Source organism: Hemiscyllium ocellatum, chromosome 11 (assembly GCF_020745735.1).
Source record: "Hemiscyllium ocellatum isolate sHemOce1 chromosome 11, sHemOce1.pat.X.cur, whole genome shotgun sequence".
Taxonomy (NCBI): domain Eukaryota; kingdom Metazoa; phylum Chordata; class Chondrichthyes; order Orectolobiformes; family Hemiscylliidae; genus Hemiscyllium; species Hemiscyllium ocellatum.
This window is the reverse complement of record NC_083411.1, coordinates 47,500,704-47,522,091: the sequence shown is the minus strand read 5'-3', so window position 1 is coordinate 47,522,091 and position 21,388 is coordinate 47,500,704. Positions and strand designations below refer to the sequence as shown.

Below are 21,388 nucleotides of genomic sequence, written 5' to 3'. Positions count from 1 at the left end.
ATAGATGTGTTGTCCCAGTCGAAATGGTGGGTTTTTTTCATCCGTTTGTAGGGCTACGAGGGAGAGAGAGTCGTGTCTTTTTGTGGCTAGCTGGTGTTCATGTATCCTGGTGGCTAACTTTCTTCCTGTTTGTCCTACATATATTTGTGGTAGTCCTTGCATGGAATTTTGTAGATGAAGTTGTTTTTTCCAGGGCGTATACTGGGTCTTTTAAATTTGTTAGTTTTTGTTTGAGAGTGTTGGTGGGTTTGTGTGCTAGTAGGATTCCGAGGGGTTTTAGAAGTCTGGCTGTTATTTCTGAAACTTCTGAAAAACTAAAACTTAAAAGACCCAGTACAACCCATGGAAAAAAACAACGCCTGCCCCAGAGGGCAGTAGAGGCCCAGTCCCTGGATTCATTGAAGAAAGAGTTGGATAGAGCTCTCAAGGATTGTGGAATCAAGGGTTATGGAGATAAGGCAGGAAGAGGATATTGATTAAGAATGATCAGCCATGATCATATTAAATGGTGGTGCAGGCTCGAAGGGCAGAATGGCCTACTCCTGCACTGATTGTCTATTATCGTATCTACAAAATTCCATGCAAGGACTGCCACAAACACTATGTAGGACAAACAGAAAGAAAGTTAGTCACCAGGATACACGAACGCCAGCTAGCCACAAAAAGATACGACCCCCCCCTCTCCCTCATAGCCCTACACACATTTCGACTGGGACAACACATCTATCCTGGTTCAGGCTAAGCAAAGACATGCCAGAGAACTCCTAGAGGCCTGGCACTCCAACCACGCCATAAACAAACACATAGATCTCGATACCATCTATCAACCCCTCAGAAAACGAACAGGAAATGACATCACCACAAACCCCAGGAACCCCATCCAGGACAAACATATAAATAGAAAGCAGGAGACAACAGCTTCGCTTCACTCAGAGGTCGCCACTGATGATGTTACCTAGCCAGGCAATGAAACGTCTGGATATCAAACCTACAGCTCAGCAAGCAAACCTACACCCTAAATCTCAACCTGAGCTACAAATCTTCACAAACCGTGCAATTAGGTTTCTATTATTAAGGCTGAGTTTTTTTTAAACTGTACGAATTGATTGATGTGGGTCTGTGGAGAAACAGCAAGTGCCTAGTATGTGCAGTAGGTCCTAAAAAGCCAATTAAAAGAACATCAAACATATCATCAATGAAAACATGCCTGCAATGTAGCAGTTCAGAAAACAGCTCCTGGAGTGATGCCTATCATACTTTGGAAACTTAATTTCCTTTTGAACAAACTGTTGATGTTTTGATTAGTTCAGACGCGCACGTAGTAATAATGATTGTGACTATATTGGAAACACAGAAGTCTCACTCTAAGATCAGACAATTTAGCAAAAGAATCACAACACAAGGTCATTCACACAACATGCCTGTGCCAAGTCAATGAAAGAAAAATTCAATTTGTCTCACTCTTCTGTTCCTCTGCACAGCACTTTCTTTTTGTTTTTCAAGTGCATAACCAATTAAATTTTGAAAATTATTATTGAATTTGTTTGAGTCACTTGATCAAGCATTGCATTTGTCATAATAACTCACGATGTAAAACAAATTTTCATTCTCACACATTCATCTTATGCCAATTAACGTCTGATCCCAAGTATGAGCTAGAAATCCCTGCAGGATACTGTGACCATTTGCAGATTGAAAAGGACAAGCTCAGCTGTGAAAACCTCCTGAACTGAAGAATCTGTTAACATCATTTTGACTTGTCTATAGAAAACAGTAAGGTCACAAAGGACTATCACTGTTCACCTGGGAAGCAGAACTCCAGGTTCAGAAACCAGTTATAAGAAAAAGGAAAACAAAAAGTGTCAAGGGTAAAAACGTCTTCAAAATGCAAAATATCAAACTAGGAAAGAACTCAGCTGAAGATATTGAAATAAATCTTCGCAAAAATCTGACAATTAATTTATGAGTAATGCTGTAGCATTTATTTCCTAAATACAAACACAGGAATACTCAACACCACTTTGTGACTTCAAAGGGCTAAAAAGGCTATTAACATTCTGACACTGCCTTTGTTAAATTATACAAGGGTGACAACATCAGTTGCAATATTTTAGAACAAATAGCACACCAAAAAGAACAAACATCTTGAGGCATTAAGAACCTTCGATGTGGACTTGGATAGGATCAATATATTGCATTTCTCACAATGAGACACTTTATTCTGTTAACTATTTCATCTTGTTGTGGCATTGTTATAAACTAAAATTTTCAGGAATTTGAAATAGGTTAGAAGGTCTACAATTCTGACCCAACAAAGTACCAAGACAGTTCCCCATTACCTGCATGTTCAAGCCATGACTGTATCTCAGTTCAAATATTTCCATGCCTTAAGTTCACTCTGCTAAGTCACCAAAGTGCTATTTAAGCAGGGACGTAGAACACTAACATATGCACCTCTGGCCAAATACATTAACTACATTCTATATTACTTAAAGTCAGCAGGCCTAGAGAGAACAGATATATGGAGAAAAAACAATGGAAAGCACACCAAGTCAATGTTATGTTGTGCCGCCATAGTCTTACCAGACCATAGGGGCTGCTCTCTTATTAGAGAGAAGCTGCTGGTGGTGATTTAACCAGAGGACCACCAGACTTCAGGCAAAGGAAGAGGTTGAGAAGGAAAGTCCTTCATGGTAACCTCAGGCCAGTGATGGGAATGGAACCCATGCTGTTGGCATCATACTGCGCTGCAAACCAACGATCCAGCCAACTGAGCTAAACAGATTCCCACAGCAAGACAATAACTCTCCAGAATAAAGGAAAAATGGACAAAGTACTCTAACTACCTGATAACTTGCAAATAAAACTTGGTAAAAATCTTGGAAAAGAGTAGAGAACAGGTTCAAATTTGAAAAATATTTTTCACAACATTGACCTCCAAAGGCCAAAATTATAATACAAATTTAGCCCATCATGTGTAACCCTTTGTATGGTTTTGATCAATGTTTAACAACTGATTTTGCAGCCTGTACCTAACCAGAGAAACAATAGCCAACCTGCTGGACATACAGAACAGACAACAGGACGTTGAACCTATCAACAAAGACGGCATACTCAAACTACTGGACCTGTGCCTCACAACACACTTCACATTCAACAATCAAATATATGAACAAATCAACGGCACACCCATGGGCTCACCCATCTCTGGACTCATAGCAGAAGCGGTAATGCAAAGATTAGAACAAACAGTCTTACCGCAAATTCAACCCAAACTCTGGGTATGTAGATGATACCTTTGTAATCATTAAAAACACAAAAGTAGAGAACATACACCGGATCATCAACGCCACACTCACAGGAATCCAATTCACTAAAGAGGAATAAAAGGACAACCAATTCCCATTCCTAGACGTGATGGTACAGAGAACACTTAACGAAGAATTCACCACAAAGGTATACAGGAAAGCCACACACACAGACCAAGTCCTGAACTATGAAAGCAACCACCCTAACACACACAAAAGAAGTTGCATCAAGACACTATTCAAAAGGGCCACAACACACTGCAGTACACCAGAACTGCAAAAAGAGGAAGAAGAACACCTATACACTGTATTCGCCAAAAACGGATACCCGCGCAATTTCATCAAGAGATACCTAAGGGAAAGAAAATGGAACGAGGACGTGCCGCAACCCAAAGGACTAGCCACACTACCATACATCAAGAGCATTTCTGAACTGACAGCCAGACTACTGCGACCACTAGGACTCATAACAGCACACAAACCAACAGCCACTCTCAGACAATAACTCACCAGAACGAAGGGCCCGATACCCAGCATGAGTAAAACCAATGTAGTGTACAAAATCCCATGCAAGGACTGCACAAAACACTACATAGAACAAACAAGACGACAACTAAAGATCCGCATCCATGAACACCAACTAGCCACGAAACGACACGACCAGCTGTCCTTAGTAGCCACAAACGCAGATGACAAGCAACATGAATTCAACTGGGACAACACTACTATTATAGGACAAGCCAAACAGAGAACAGCCAGGGAATTCCTAGAGGCATGGCACTCATCCACAGATTCAATCAATGAGCACATCGACCTGGACTCAACATACTGACCACTGCAGCGGACAGCTGAAATTGACAACCGGAAGCGGCAGATTCAAACCACTACAAATGGTGGAGAAAAGATCACAGAAGCGCTTCACAGGAGGCTCCCAAGCACTGAGGATGTCACCTAGACAGGGGACGAAACGTCTGCAACACAAATTCCCAGCTCAGCGAACAGAACCACAATAACGAGCACCTGAGCAACAAATCTTCTCACAAACTTTGAGCCTGTATCTAGCATTTCAGACTAAATTTTAAGGTTAAGTTTTGTGAAGGTGACTGAGCACATCTTGCACAATAATTGGTCATCATTGAGAAATTTATATTACTATCCTACATGCAGACAGCTAAATTATGCAGGCAACCTGGCACGAGCCTTTTTCAATTTACTAAGTTACAGTAAAATGGCAAATCTTTCTCACATTCCACTCCTACTTTGGCCTAGATTTTAAGCAGTGTGTACATAGAAAACAAAAGTAAATCTTGTGTCCTGTGCTCATTTAATTCCAGGTCTTGGAAGCTAAACAGAACTTACACAAGCCTGAGAGATTCCTGACTATCAGCCTAGTTGGTTGCAGAATGACACCTAAAGTGAAACAGAAATCACTTCGGAATAGAAGCTGACCAAGTACTGATACCCTCGGCATTAGGATGCTTCCAAAAATTAAAGAACTCACCATGTGCTCTCCGCTTAGATCCTGAACTACTTTAATCTGATCAAAGTCATAAGGTCCCTTGAAGCCATGGGCTGCTTTAAACTTGACAGGTCTTGTGTAAGGCATCCCTTCATCATCACTAGAAGAAGCATCATCTTGATCCATATGGAAAACTAAGGATAGCAACAACAAACAATTTTACAGCAGAAATGATACTACATAGTTCAAAACTGCAAAGGTAGAGCATTCCTATTTCTTGGAGGCTAATTGAGCATTGGACATATTTAAATAGCATGTTGGACTCACTTGCTTGTTCCACGTCTCATTACAGGCTTCTTTCATACCTATACTTTCTATCTTTTATATGGTGAATAATTCAAACTGATTGCTAAAGCAATTATGCTCATTAAGCATTGTATTAAATTATTGAGAAGTTTTTTTCTAAATTAAGCTATTAATTTGAGAAACTTACCTTCATCTCGGACACTCTTAACTTTATTTACAGCTTTTTCACCATACTCTTCAGCAAGATGTTTGGCTCTCTTCACTGATTTACCCAAAAATTTCTTAAATTGATTGCTAGGAAAATAAAATGACATTTATCAGGATGAAAATATGCTTTCCGTATCTTGCCACAGGATTATGGGGTCCAGAAAGTAACCAGCAGTTAAAGCAACAAAAGAGGTTTTAATATTGTTCTTGAATAAACATAACTGAAGGTCAAGGTAATCCATGGTTACAAAGCGTTTTTGGGGGAATACGCAATTTAAGGACGTAACATGTTTTCAGAGAATGTCACAAGATAAACCATCTGAAGGTTGGCTCTTTAGGATAAGACAAACAGGGAATAAGAAATGACTTTTCCTTGCATTTATTGGTTTATCAATTTCAAATCATTTTCTCTCCAGAAGAATTCTCACTGCGACTTGCATGAACAAGTGAACAAAATGCTTCAGAAACGGGAGTGCTGAGGAAATTATGTCTCATTTTAGCAAGGAAATTGCAATCCCTCGAATCAAGGTGAACCACCTTTAGGAAAGGACTGTGGAGGATTAAAACAGTGCAGACTTGTAAACAACTGCATGAATTTCATTTAGTCCTACAGCAAACATGCAACAAAATAAGTAAACCGGGAATGTTACAAAAACAAAGAATTGAAAATGCCAGAAGTCCAAAACAAAAACAGAAATAGCTGAAGAAACTTAGCATGTCTGGCATCACCCGTAGAAAGAAAACAGAATTAATGTTTTGGGTCCAGTGACCTTCAGGAGTGATCGTGGCAAGGATAAGATTGGTATATATAGAAATGGGGTTGGAAGGAGGCAGGAGTAAATGGTGGTGGACATGGAGCATGGGGACAGAACAGCAATTGGGCAGACAAAGTTGGGTAAGAGTCAGCCTCAGAGAATCAATAGCTGCACAAAGAGCCCACATGATTACAAGGCCTGCTCTGTAGGGGCTACAGAAGACTTGGAAGAGGATGCTCAGGCCCTAAAATTATTGATAGAGTCCTCAAGGCTGCAAAGTCCTCAAGAAGAAAATAAGTTACTGATTTTCCAGCTTGTGCTGCGCTTAACTGGAGCACTGCAGCAAGCCCGAGACAGAGATGTTAGCCAGGGAACATGGTAATGTGTCAAAGTGGTCAGGTTCATTTTTGTAGACACAGGATAGGTGCTGTAGACACAGGAATAAATAATTGAGTAGGTGCTATACCTGCAATCGCATGGGAAGACGCCGTGGGGATATTGGGAGATTTTGGGAGTTGAAGAGTGAACATGATCCATTTCCTTGCCCGACTGCTATTCTTTCTCTCTGCGTTCCATCTCCACCTATCAGTTATTCCTCCCACCACACTATCGTCAACATATATCCCAATCTTTTCATAGCTACAATACGTTCTGCAGATGGATCACTGGACTCGAAATGTTAACTCTGCTTCCTCTCCAAGACTGTCACAAAGTTGCTCTGCACTGGAATGTAAAAGCTTTTGGTTTCAGATGCGAACATAACCAGGTTTTGAACCAAACACATATCACATCATATAACCCAGAGCTCCAAAAGAGCTTTCTGAATGTATTACATACATTATACAAAACAAAAACGGAGTATTTGACCTACCCAGTTCAAGCCAGTATCTGCCTCCACATGACTCACCTAAATGTATAATCATCTCTTGCCATCATGGCACGATATTCTCTGCTCCTTGCTTTCTCATGTGTAAGTAAAGCTCCCCATTGAAGCATTTGAATGCAATTAGTATTGTGCACAGGAAGCAATGTCACATCCAATTCCTGAGTCTATCTACCCTTCAACTGAAATGTTACTTGGCTTATCGGCTTGGGCGAAAACTCCATTAACTTATTGCTGGTCTCCTTGGGTGCATGTGTCTGTTTGTCACAAGGCTCGATTAACTGTCCCTGAAGTAAAACATTCATTACTCTTCTCAGTCTTCCCACCAAGGGAGCATTCCTCATGCCTGGGTCATGATGCATACCAGGTTCATCAATCCAGCTGGTAGTATCAATCATTCAAGAACAGGGTGGTATTTAGGCAACTTTGAAAGAAACCCAGCCATACTTATTCATTGTGCTTCCTAATTTGCCAGCATATAAAAAAACATAAGAATATTGATGTACTAGTGAGGGTGTGGAGAAGATTTACAGAGTTGAAAGTAGAAATATTAAAGAGAAAAAGATTTGACATATTGGGTCTGTTTTCTCTAAAAGGAGAAGGCTGAGGAGTGATCTAATGGAGATCTTTAAACCTGTGAAGATTTTGATTGCGTGGACGCAGAGAGAAGGTTCTCTCTTGTGCTTAAGAACATAACTTGGAACAAGACAGTCACCGAAATATCTAAGGGAATTGACAACATCTTTTTGCGCCCAAAGAGGTGCGAAACGGAAAATACTCAAGCAGGGAGATCGGTTGAACATTTCAGGTATAGCATTTCAGGGGAAGCTGAATGGGCATTTGAAGAGAAAATGAATAGATTGTGGATTATGATCAGGAAAGATGGGGGGATGGAGCAGTCCATTTGAATATAAACATGAATGACCAATTGCACTGAATACTTTATTTCTGTCCTCAAAATCCTATGTAAGCCTGTGTAACATAAAAACGTGTTTCAATGGCAGAATACAAATTAAGTGTAAAATAATATGCGCTCAGTGTTGCCAAATGTTTCCTTTTCAACAAGTCTATTCGAAACACAAAGCTAGTTTTTAGAGTAAAAAAACCTTACGTTTTCTGTTTGATTTTATGGCCATCTTGCTCAGATTGAGCCGAATGAATCTTTTCTTCATCATCTGACTGTGCAGCATCATTGCTAGAATGGGAAAAAGCATTTTGATTAAATCATACCATCTTGTTAACATATAAAGTTTATACGGAGTTCCCAGTTTAAATTCCTCAAATACATCAATGCCATTTAAAAATAAAGCACCAGCTGATTCATTGTATGCCAAGTACTTTTCCTGATTACTTCAGTTGATGCTGAACATCAGTTACGAACTGAAGTTGCTCTACTGATGAGTATGAACAAGCAACGCAGGTAAATACATCTGAATAGACATTGAACATCTTTTGACACAATTATGACTGTTGTTTGCTCATTTTGTTAACAATAACAAAACAGACTGTTCAAATATCAAAGTAAAACCAAGGTAGTCTGCTTGGTGACTAGGAAAAAAATGTGCTTCTTAGTAAATTCAGTAAGGAATCAATCCTGTCATTTTAATTCTGGGAAGATTAAACTCCTGATTTGTAACAAGAAGGAAATGTCACCAGTACCATGTTATGTGTAGTGACTCATATTTCTGCCAGTTACTTTATTGTATATATGGAGTTGTTTATGATTGGACAGCTGAAAAAATGTTAGCTACAATGATGACTAACACCTGAATTCACCACTTAATGTGCAATGAAACTTAGTATAAAATAAATTTCATGACTAAATAGACAAAAGGTGCAACCCTCAGTAAAGTAGCAGAGGCAGGTATCAGCACTCCACATACCTTACATATTCCTTTGTTCGGCGCATGATGTGCAATGTCAGTGGGTTCAGGCCTTTAGGAAGTTTTTCCTCAGCCATATTCAAAGGGATCTCTTCTCCAGTATCTAGGTTCTTCACCATCACGCTCGCAAGAATTTCCTTTTGTAAAGAAACAAACAAATTATGTAACACTCCTCAAACAAGCCAGATAAATCTATCAGTTAAGTGCACATAATCAGATTTTTGATACGAAAGCACAAAAGCAGACAATGTGCAGCAAGAACACAAATCTGCTGCAATGTACAAAATGATTTGTACTGGCAATTTCATTCTTTAATGGACAAAATAAGATAATAGGGGGAAAGGGAAAATGTAAGAGTGCATTGCAACAACATTCTACAATTTGAAGACAATTTGCCATGAGTTGGATGGGGCAAGATTTCTGAGGTGTATCCACGAATATTTCTTGAAACAATATATAAATAGCCCCTAGTAGACCTTATATTGGGAATGAGCCTGACCAGTGATTGAAGTTTCAGTAGGGAGAATTTTGGGAACAGTGATCATAACTCCACAAGTTTTAAGATAGCTATGGATAAGAATAAGACTGGTCTTCTGGTCAAAGTGCCAACTGGGGGAAGGCTAATTACAACAATATTAGACAGAAACAGAAGAAATTAGATTGAAAGTGGCTGTTTGAGGGTAAATCAACATCTGAAACTTGGGAGTTTTAGTTCAAAGGCCAGTTGATCAGAGTTCAGGACCAGCATGTTCCTTTGAGGATGAAACAGAAGAACAGCAGGATTTAGGAACTTTGGACGAAAAGAAATATTGAATGTTAAATCAAAAAGAACAAAGTATATATTAGGTTTATGAAACAGAAATTGGACAAGGCCCTTAAGAAATATAAAGAAAACAGGAAAGAACTTAAACAAGGAACAAGGAGGGCTGCAAGGGGCCATGAAATGTCCTTGGCAAGTAGGATTAAAGAGAATCCCAAGGCATCTTGCTCATACATGAGGAGCAAGGGGGTATTTAGGCAAAGGCTAGCCTCATTCCAGCGGACTTGTTAGGGAAAGTCAGCATGGTTTTGTGAAGGGGTGGTTCTGTCTCTTAAATTTGATTGAGCTTTTTGGAGAAGGATAAAAGAGGGAAGTTGCGCGTGGAGTCAGAGGAGGTGTGAGAGATCCAAAATTAGTACCTTGCATCAGTATTCACCAAGGAGAAGAACAGAGATGAAGGAAGGGTATGTTGATATTCTAAGACGTGCTGATATTAAGTTGGTGGTGTTAGGCTTCTTGAAAAACATTAAAATAGGTAGGTCCCCAGGGCCTGGTAGGATACGACCCATGACACTTAGGGAAGCAAGAGAGGACATGGCCTTGACAGAGATTTTTGCATACTTTTTAGTCACAGGCGATGTCTCAGAAGACTGGAGATTAGCCAATACTGTTCATTTGTTTAAAATGGGCACAACAGGGATAATCCAGAAAATTATAGGCCAACATTGGGAGGTAAATAATTCAAAACTCTTAAGGACTGGATTGACTCAAGGTTGGAAACAAGTTGAATTAGGGAGAATCAGCATGTCTGTGCTGGGGAGGTCTTGTCTCACAAATTTGATTGAGCTTTTCAAGAAAGTGATGAAGGTGATTGGCGAGGGTAGGACAGTGGATGTTGTCTATATGGACTTTACTGAAGCATCCCTCACAATAGGCTGGTCCTGAAGATTAAGCAACATGGGATCTACAGCATGTTGATAAGTTGAACTGGCAATTGAATTGTCACAGAAGACAGAGGGTAGTTGTGGAGGTGTACTTTTCTGACTGGCAGATCTGTGACCAGTGGTGTTCCACAAGGATCACGATCAGTGCAGGGGGACCTCTGCTGTTTGTAATTTATGTAAATGCTTTGGATTGATGATCTGAAGCTTGTGCCAACATGAAAACTGGTTGAGTTGTGGATAAGGAAAGTTGCCAAATGATGCAGCAAGTTATAGATCAGTTGAAAAACTGGCTGGGGAAACAGCAGCTGGAGTTTAATTCACACAAGTGTGACGTGAAGAATTTTGGGCTATCAAATACAAGAGGAAAGTATACAGCAAAAGACAAGACCCTGAGGTGCACGAATCCACAGAGGGATCTTGGGGTGAAAGTCCAGAACACACTCAAAGTGGCAACACAAGTAGAGAAAGTGGTAAATACAGTGTATTTAGCCTTATCGGTCAGAGAACTGAGTATAATAGTTGCTACGTCATTTTGCAGCTGTATAAAACTTTAGTTAGGTCACATTTGGAGTAGTGTGCACATTTCTGGTCTCCAGGAAGGAAATGCAGGTTTTCAAGACAGTGCAAAAAAGGTTTCCCAGGATGTTGCCTGGAATTGAAGTGTTATAGTATAAGGAGAGGTTGGACAAACTTGGATTGCTTTCATCAAAGTGTCAGAGATTGAGGAGAGAAGTATAAAATTGAGGGGCATGGACAGGGTGGATAGTCAGAATCATTCTCCCAGGGTGAAAATATTAAATACTAGGGGCCATAGATTTAAGGTGAAGAGGGGAAAGTTGAAAGATGTGAGGCAAGTTCTTTTTATACAGAGTGTGGTTGTTACCTGGAATGCACTGCCTGGGGGAATGGTAGAAGCAAGTATGATAGCAACATTTGAGAGGCATTTATACAGACACTTAAATAGGCAGGGAACAGAGGGATATGGACCACTGCAGACAGACTGGATTAGTTGAGAGTGGTCACCATAGACATGGTTTGCCAAAGGGCCTGTTCCTGTGTTCTATTATTCTGTTTTATAATTTATAAAGCAAATAGGAAATCAATACACTGGACACAATTTGTCAACCAATAGGGAAATCTATTTCATTAATTCTGCAACAATGCTAAATTAATTGTCATTGTCTACAAAATAATAGGGTGGTTATGGTAGGTGATTTTAACTTTCCAAACAGGACTGGGACTGCCATAGTGTTAAGGATTTAGATGAGAGGAATTTGTTAAGTGTGTATAAGAAAATTTCCTGATTCAGCATGTGGATGTACCTACTACTGAAGATGCAAAGCCTGACTTACTTTTGGGAAATAAGGCAGGGCAGGTGGTTGAGGTGTCAGTAAGAGAGCACTTTGGGGCCAGCAACTATAATTCTATTAGTCTAAAAATAGTGATGGGAAAGTTGAAGTTCTAAATTGGAGGAAGGCTAATTTTCACGGTATTAGGCAAGAACTTTCAAAAGCTGATTGGGGGCAGATGTTCTCAGATAAAAGGAAGGCTGGAAAATGTAAGCCTTCAGAAATGAGATAATGTAAGTCCAGGGATAGTGTATTCCTTTAGGGTGAAAGGAAAGGCTGGTAGGTATAGGGAAAGCTGGAGAGAAATTGAGGTTTTGGTTAAGAAAAAGGAAGCATGTGTCAGGTATAGACAGGAGAGATTGAATGAATCTTTAGAAGAGTATCAAGACATTAGGATTATACTTAAGAGGGAAATCGGAGGGCGAAAAGAGGACATGAGATAGCTTTGGCAAATAGGGTTAAGGAGAATCCAAAGGAATTTTATAAATATATTAAGGATAAAAGGATAACTATGGAGAGAATAAGGCCCCTCAAAGATCAGCAAGGTGGCCTACATGTGGAGCCGCAGAAGATGGGGGAGATATTAAAGAGTATTTTGCATCAGTGTTTACTGTGGAGAGGGACATGGAAGATATAGAATGTGGGAAATGGATGGTGACATTTTGAAAAATGTCCATATTACAGAGGTAGTGGTGCTGGATGTTTTGAAATACAGAAAAGTGGATAAATCCCCAGGACCTGATCAGGTGTACCCTCGAACTCTGACTGCTGGGCCCCTTGCTAAGATAGTTAGATCATTGATAGTCACAGATAAGGTGCCAGAAGACTGGAGGTTGGCTACTGGAGGAAAGGCAAGGACTGATTAGCGATAGTCAACATGGCTTTGTGCGTGCGAAATCATGTCTCACAAACTTGATTAAGTTTTTTTGAAGTAATAAATAGGACTGATGAGGGAAGGGAGGTAGATGTGATCTACATGTAGTTCAATGAGGCGTTCGAGAAGGTTCCCCATGGGAGACTAGTTAGCAAGGTTAGATTTCACTGAATACAGGGAGAACTAGCCGTTTGGATATAGAACTGGCTCAAAGGTAGAGACAGAGGGTGGTGGTGAAAGGTTGCTTTTCAGGCTGGAGGCCTGTGACCAATGGAGTGCCACAAGGATTGGTGCTGGGTCCTCTACATTTTGTTACTTATATAAATGATTTAGATGCGAGCATAAGAGGTACAGTTACCAATTTGCAGATGACACCAAAATTGGAGGTGCAATGGACAATGAAAAAGGTTACCTCAGATTACAACAAGATCTTGACCAGATGGGCCAATGGGCTGAGAAGTGGCAGATGGAGTTTAATTCAGATAAATGCGAGGTGCCGCATTTTAGGAAAGCAAATCTTAGCAGGACTTATACACTTAATGGTAAGGTCCTAGGGAGTGTTGCTGAACAAATAGACCTTGGAGTGCAGGTTCATAGTTCCTTGAAAGTGGAGCCGCAGGTAGATAGGATAGTGAAGGTGGCGTTTGGTATGCTTTCTTTTATTGGTTAGAGTGTAGAGTACAGGAGTTGGGAGGTCATGTTGCGGCTGTACAGGACATTGGTTTGGTCACTGCTGGATACTGCATGCAATTTTGGTTTCCTTCCTATCGGAAAGATGCTGTGAAACTTGAAAGGGTTCAGAAAAGGTTTCGAAGGAAATTGCCATGGTTGAAGAATTTGAGCTATAGGGAGAAGCTAAACAGGTTGGGGCTGTTTTTCCTGGACCATTGGTTGTTGAGGGGCGATCTTAGAGGTTTACAAAATAATGAGGGGCATGGATAGGATAAATAGACAAAGTCTTTTCCCTGGGGTTGGGGAGTCCAGAACTAGAGGGCATAGGTTTAGGATGAGAGTGGAAAGACACAAGAGAGACCTAAGAGGCAACTTTTTCCACATAAAGGGTGGTACATGTATGGAATGAGCTGCCAGAGGAAGTGGTGGAGGCTGGTACAATTGGAACATTTAAAAGGCAGTTGGATGTGTGTATGAACAGGAAGGGTTTGGAGGAATATGGGCCGGGTGCTGGCAGGTGGAACTAGATTGGGTTGGGATATCTGGTCGGCATGGACAAGTTGGACCAAAGGGTCTGTTCCATGCTGTCCATCTCTCTGAATCTATGTGCGAGGCCATGAATTTGAGTAAGTCAAAGGAATACACAATTAATCAGAAGTATGTCAAAGTGTACTTTTGGCTGTTATGAAGGCATATGGAATTCTTCAACTTATTAGCCAAGGTATAAACTGTGACAGCAGACAGGTTATGCTATAACTGTATAAATCATTTGTTATGCCACAACTTGAGCAGTGCGTGCAGCTCCAATCACCTCATTATAATAAGGATGCAATTGTACTGGAGAGATTACAGCGGCAATTAAAGGATGTTTCCATGACTGAAAAAAGCTAAGTGATGAGAAAAGATAGTTCTCGTTGAAAAGAGAATGTGAGGAGGCTTAGTAAAAGTGGATAGGAGGCCTTAACAGAGTGGTCAATGATGAGCAGGCACAGATTTAAAGTGATTGGTGGAAAGATTATTAAGGTGAGGAACAGAAGCAATTTCAAGCAGAGTGCACGACAGGTCTGGAACTCACTGTCTGAATGAGTGCTACAGGGAGGAACAAACAATACATTTAAGAAGTGTCTAGATGCGCACATATGTTGCCGTATGTAGGGCTATGGACCAAATCCTGGATTGTGGGACTTAGTTAGGTGGCTTTTTTCCAGTTGGGGCAGACAAGAACCACCAAAAGATCTTCTTACTGCGAAATTTCTGGGGCTCATTCTAAATCAATGAATTCATTCAAAAAACAGTTCAATATATTGGAGATATCCTTTGTAGGAGCAAAGGTAAAAATGAAAGTTCAATTTCTACATAACCAGTGTGCTACAAGTAGCCTCAGTATTTCAAAATTCAGGAAAACTACTGAGGGACAGCACAGCTTAAGATCTCAAGTTAAGAAGCACTAGACTCTGATATAACACTTTTCACAGTTGAACAGCTCAAATATAATCACTTAAGACTTAAGAAAAACTTTTTAAAAAAATTTGTATATTAGACAAAGGTAACTTGCTGTTAACTGAATTCTTGTAACCATTCACCTTCAGTACACTGTTTCCTTCTTGGCCTTAATCTTCTGGTCTCTTAATTATTGGAGGCTAAACATACAAGTGAAAATGCACAATAGTACCCTGTGGAAGTCTCATCATACTGACATACATGGAAATTGCCAGAAAGTTTAAATTTGGAATGGGCATTTCCCCTGCTCCCTGGTTCTCTACAAATATCTCTGACTCTGTGCCCGAGTTTGAAATTTTGGACAGTTCCACAGAACTGACTTGGGTAGTTACCTATTAAACATTTGTCAGATTAACATCTATGGAACTCCACATAATTTAGCCATCCATCTAATCACCCTCTCCTTCTCAGCTACCTCACCCAATTACAAACATTCAGACTAAAACTTTAAACCAACCATATTGCAGCTTATGCTGAGGAACACGTGTACTTGAATTCTGACTCTACCCATCTCTACTCCAACAGATTTCCCTAAGGGATGTTGCATTGCACATTACTCTAAGAGCAGGTTGGAAGCCTCAGAAGATATGCATAGAATTGTCAAGTCGAGAGAATTGTGCAACTTGGTGGCAATTTCAATATTATTGCCCTGTTTGGATGATCGGGGCTATTGTAAATAAGACATCAGATACCACAATTTGTGGCTGCACCAATGGCCACAGGTTTCAATGTTTACAGAAAGCAACTAAATACATTTGTTCTGTATATTTTACACACCTAGGTGGGATCACAACATTTTTACATTCGGAAATTCTGAGAAACAAAATTAAATAATTTGGGAAATTCTCATCTTTGAATGAGGATTGTAACAGTTTTGAAATTGACTAAAATTAAGATTAACTTTTACATTCAGAACAATCAGGAAAATAATCCACAAGATGGAAAACTCAGCACTTCTGACTTATTTTTGCCTGATGGACGACTATTATTCTTCACCTCATCAGTGAGTTCTCTTCCAGAGTTTGATCTTGGTCTTTGCGGTCCTATTATCTCAGTTTCAGGAATGCCAGATGTCGATTCTCCAGCCCCTTTCCCATTTTCCTGTAAGTTAGATTTTAAAAGCTCAGTTAGATAAAACATGAGTAACCAGGTAAATTTAATCTTAAAACAAATATCAGATATTTCAGTTTGGGCTATTATGATTTGCTCTTACTTAATGAACACTAAATAATTTAGAAGATCTGAGAGGTGACTGTGTCAATGCTCTCTAATGCACAAGATCCAATTTCTCATTTGTTCAAGTATGAACTGGAGCTCTGCCAAATCATTCATGTTTGAAGGGAAGATTCTGCACATTTCCCATAACAGAATTTAGATGTTACAAGCACAAAATCAAATGACTGTATTCAATATCCCACCACTGCTAAAAATATAAGATTAAATCTTCAGAAAGTTTATTCTGCCAAAGAGATCATCACTGATCTAACCCTTGAACATTAGTAATAGTCTGCTGAATCCGCACTGTACTTCTTCCAAGGCCAAGATATCATAAGGTGCAGTATTCTGAATTCTACTCAGGCCTCCAGACGTGGCCCAACTAGGGCTTTAAATAGTGGAATAAAACCACATCCACAGACTTTTCCCGGTCAACTGCTTCAATTACTTCCTAAAGAAATCAATTGGATTCATCACGCAGAGCTTTTTACAAAATCACATTTACTTTCTACAATCTGCTCAGGTTTTTTTTAAAAAGAGCTCTCTCTCTTTACCCTTCATTACAGATTTTAAAGATTTCTCCCTAAGACTTGTTAGACAATAGGAAGTCCATGATTCCTGGTAACCCTATCACTGTTCTCTATAATCATCAGTACAAAACTCAAGCTGGTTATTTTGATGTCTTTTTCAACATGTCTTCAATCAGTAGTGACAAGGTCTGTGGAATCGGAAAAAATCTATGAAACAACGTTTAAGTGTCAAAGCCTGAAACCCATACAATGGTGGTAGAATCCTCTGTAGTCAATTACAACACTGAAGTTATTTCTTATCCTGTAGAGTTGACAGTTAACTTTCTTAATCTAGAAGAGAAACTGCTCTGCTTCACCTTTACTGCCTGCATCTTCTGAAAATAAAATTATCAGAAGTGCTGCAATTTTGGAATTTACATATTCTTTCCACTCAAATTCTGCATCATGATCTCACTCTCAAACTTCAAACAAAACCAATTTTTGCCTAAAGTTGAAAGGACATTCAATACGACAAGCTATCTTCATTCTGAAATTAGAAAAGTTAAGAACCTTGTGTTAGATTTCAATGGCTTTCACCTATTTAACAGATTACAAAGATTAATATTTCATTGACAAATCAGAAATAACACAGAGTTAACCATTTCAGACTCCAATCATTCATAATTCTTTGCCCTGGATAGTGTTGAGCTTTTTGAGGGTTGCTCGAATCATTCAAGCAAGTGGAAAATATTCCGTTATACTGACTGGTGTCTTGAGAAATCATGAACAACCATCGGGGACAGAGAAAGTGAGTTACCTGCCACAGAATTCACAGCCTTTGACCTATTTTTGCAGCCCGAGTGGTTACATGACTGATCAAGTTCGCTTTCAGCTCAATAGTAACCTTCAAAATGTTGATAGCGGGAGATTCAATGATAGTAGAACCATTGAATGTCAAAGGGCAGTGATTAGATTCCCTGTTGTTGGAGGTGGTATTTGAGTGGCACCATGAAGCAGCTGAAGATAATTGGACACAATCTTGAGCAACTCCAATAGTGATTACCTGTGACTTAGATGATTGACGCCCAAGTAATCACAGCCATTTTCCTTTGTGCTTGGTACAACTCCAATCAATGGAGAACTTACTTTCTGATCACCAGTGACCCCACTTGTGATGCAAAGTGTACGTACAGTTGCAACTCTAAAATAATCCCTTTCCAGGACTCCTAATGAACCCCTCTGATGATTGGCTAGCAATCATTTGAGCAAGTTGTTAAAACCCGCAACTCCCTAACAACACTTCAGAATAAAAAGCTAATGTTTGATTATATGACCCAGAGTTACAATAGATTGTCTCTGAGGTGTTCATGCTACAAAACAATGAAACTGACATGAGAGGACTTTATGAATTTGTCATTACTAAGATAGAAAACTACTGTCCTGCATCTGCAAGACTTGGAAAACAGTTTGGACATGGCAAATAAACTTAATTTTCTGGTTAAGATTACAAGTATTTAGAAGTATCACCACCTCCCTGAACTGGCTTCAAATAAATATACATTGACAGAGTTTGTGTTGGGAGAAGGATTAAACCAGGTTTCTACCGACTAACATTGTTGGGAGAAATACTGTTCTGTAAGTTAGCTCGCTGAGCTTGAAAGTTTGCTTTCAGACATTTTGTCACCATGCTAGGTAACATTAGTGAGAATCTCTGGTGAGGCGTTGGTGGTTACGTCTCGCACAGACACATCCTAGGACAGGCGAAACAAAGACACGCATGGGAATTCTTAGAGACTTGGCTTTCTAATCAGAACCCTATCTACCTTCCTTTGAAAAAAAGAACTGGAAATGACATCACCCAACTTAAGAAATCAAGACCTATAAAGAGAGAGGTGGGACATACCACCAGCACTTCACCAGAGACCCCCTCTGATGATGTTACCTAGTATGGTGACAAAATGTCTGAAAACAAACCTTCAAGCTCAGTGAACTAACCTGAGCTAAAAAAATTCTTAAAAATACTGTTCTGATTAAGCTTGTGATTAAGAGCTGAAACATACAGGGTCTCTTCCAAAAGAGATGAATATAATTTTTCTTTCCCCCTTTCTCAGCAGGGTTCAAATATACAGGGGTGTTGGGCAAATCTGCTCAAGAAATGTTACAAGTAGCCCAAAACAAATTCAAAGACAAGGTGAAAAATCAGGAAAGGTGGGCTGGCCTCCCACTAACATCAGTCTACATTACGGTTCCTTCAAGGTCCAGGGTTGAGTAACAGTAGATTGTTTAGGGCTGGAAAGCATGCAGAGTTTGATTGGTGGAGTAGTAAGTGTGGGAAACTGAATCTGTAAGGAGCTGCTCCTCCAACCACAGATTCTGTCTCTCCAGCTCTTCTGATCAGAGACAGAATCCATGATTGGAGCACAAAATACTGGCACTTCAAAAAAAGATTTCATTTATCAAATAGCTTGGCACTTCAAAAGCAGATTTCATTTCTTAAATAGTTCCAGCAAATGAATATAATTGTTTTTACATACCTGTGCAGTAACAACTTTGTCTCCACTGGTTGCACTTGCAAGATCTAATGAGTGCTGCAGTTCTTTAGCTAGATTCTCTACAGCAGTGTTGGGACTCACTAATCCACTGGATGCAACATAATCTGTGGGAACTGCATAGAAACAAAATACCAATTCTCAACTGAAAGTTTTCACTCAAACTGACAAAGTGTTTGGAGCAGAGTGTAAGAATTATGCACACGTAAATAAATTCAACCCCTCTTTGAATTTATGTTATCCAAAATATTACAATTAAGGATAACATTTTAGCAAGATTTACAAACAAGCAAATTTATGGAGAGATGCAAAATAAGGACAGAAGAACACTGAAAGGCGGCAACATTTTGGATTTTAACTTGATTAACAGTTGTTTGTCAGGGATCCAAAATGTTATGCAATGTCCAATATGAAGTCTAGCCTGACACAAATTAATTATCTAACCATACATGATATATGAATGTGTTGCACTCAAAGCATTCATAAGGTATTTTGAACACAGGTGAGATATTCAAGATTGCTAATGGAAGTCAAAACATCAATGAGTATGCACTCTGCATCAACCTTTCAAGGTAGAAATAAACAAGAGTTAATAATTCCTGACTCCAATCTTTCATAGTTCCATGAAGATTTGCATTGTGATATTCCACAAGTAACAATGTGAAATACACATCTTCAAAAGAACTTGGAACCAATTTATTTTAAGAACATGTTTTTTTGTCATATCCTGCCCAATCTGTTGATTTTACATCCACCTTGTTATCAGTGCCTTTCCAATTCAACTGATGATAAATTGTCAGAATCAGGCACTAAGTAAAATTACCATGCCTATCCCTTAAGTGAAGGCATTGACCAGCCTATATTTGGTGAGCTCATGTTTAGCTGACGTCTGCTTAAATTTAGGATTACTGTCCAAAACATAAATTAATGCATTTTACTTAACCAGCTTTCAATTGGTAGAGGAAGAAATATAAAGTTTGGCTACAAACGGGCCTCACTATACATCTGTTGCTTGAAAACTGCTATGTTGAGGCAGTAGTCAAAGCTTTTCAACTTGCAGTCATTAAGACTAAGATGCAAGAAGCAGACATGAAAAACAAGACATGAATGTATATAACATGAGAGTCCTGATTGGTTGAGCCATCACTGGCACGGTGGTATACAGACAGCATCCTCGATTCAAAGCACAGAAGATGCTCTTTGGCCCTTGAAGCTACACTAAATCTACACTACTCTCGCTTTCCTATACTCGGCCCATAGCCTTGAATGTTATGATTATTTTCTGCATTATTATTTTGGCACCTTTCACTAACATTTACCTTTTTCTGAGAAAATTTCAATTTTTGGTAATCATAGATTCAAGTGTCAACTTACAAAAGGCAACAGCTGTTCCACTAACCTTCTAGACCTAAAGAACCATGCACATCCAAGGCAGTTTCACTTTTCTTCTTTCGAGGAGGAGGAGCAGGCCGCGCAGGTGGTGGTGGCCTCGGAGGAGGGACACTTGAAGCTGGTGGAGGTGGGCGCATTGGTGTGGGTTTCTTTGTGCTAGCTACTATGTCAGGTTCTACATTCATCTGCTGCAGCTCCTCAGAGGACATAACATCATGGAGAGGGAAACATTCTGCAGAAACGTGTTCCAAGATGTCCGCTTTCCTGACCTCTTTGACGTCCTCAGCTTTATCCACTTCTTGTTGTGATGACATAAAAGACTCTTCACTGCACTTATCCAAACACAAACTACTCACAAACTCTGATGGTGTTTCATTCCCATCACTCAGTGACACTGCTGTGACAGTTTCTGAAGATGGCAGCGTATCTGACAGGTTTGTCTGCTCAGTCTGTACATTTGAACTGCTTTGCTCTGTCAAGTCCTTTGGCTTTTTACACAATGGCTGATCAATGGTTAATAGCCCAGATATGTTGCTGAGCAGATCAGCTTCAGCTGATGCACAAACTACAACCTGGTCTTTTTTAAAAATGTTTTCCTCTTCACTAGTCTCTGAGGGTTCAGCTGTTAGCTGACTCTTCGGTGGGTATTCTTCTTCTGGCTCCTCCAGAACCTGAGAACAAAAACAAGGCATAATCAGCTGCCAGGTCAGAAGAATGTTCACCAACAAAAACTGGTCTCTGCTCCTGAAATAATGTCAATTATTTGTGTTTTGTTGATTAATAACGACTTAAGCATTATGAATACTGAACTTGACAAGCCAAT

General features: G+C 39.7%; 1 protein-coding gene across 1 annotated transcript in view; it reads right to left on the bottom strand.

Moving 5' to 3' along the window:
* Positions 1 to 21,388, bottom strand: part of wdr44 (WD repeat domain 44) — a 52,125-nt gene that overhangs the window by 17,921 nt on the left and 12,816 nt on the right. The window contains exons 3-9 of the mRNA XM_060832593.1: positions 20,573 to 21,236; positions 19,159 to 19,289; positions 15,897 to 16,001; positions 8,802 to 8,938; positions 8,030 to 8,113; positions 5,261 to 5,367; positions 4,810 to 4,961 (exon numbers count right to left, since the gene is read on the bottom strand). Of these exons, the coding sequence (XP_060688576.1) occupies positions 4,810 to 4,961; positions 5,261 to 5,367; positions 8,030 to 8,113; positions 8,802 to 8,938; positions 15,897 to 16,001; positions 19,159 to 19,289; positions 20,573 to 21,236 (1,380 nt within the window). The remainder of the gene's footprint in view (positions 1 to 4,809; positions 4,962 to 5,260; positions 5,368 to 8,029; positions 8,114 to 8,801; positions 8,939 to 15,896; positions 16,002 to 19,158; positions 19,290 to 20,572; positions 21,237 to 21,388) is intronic.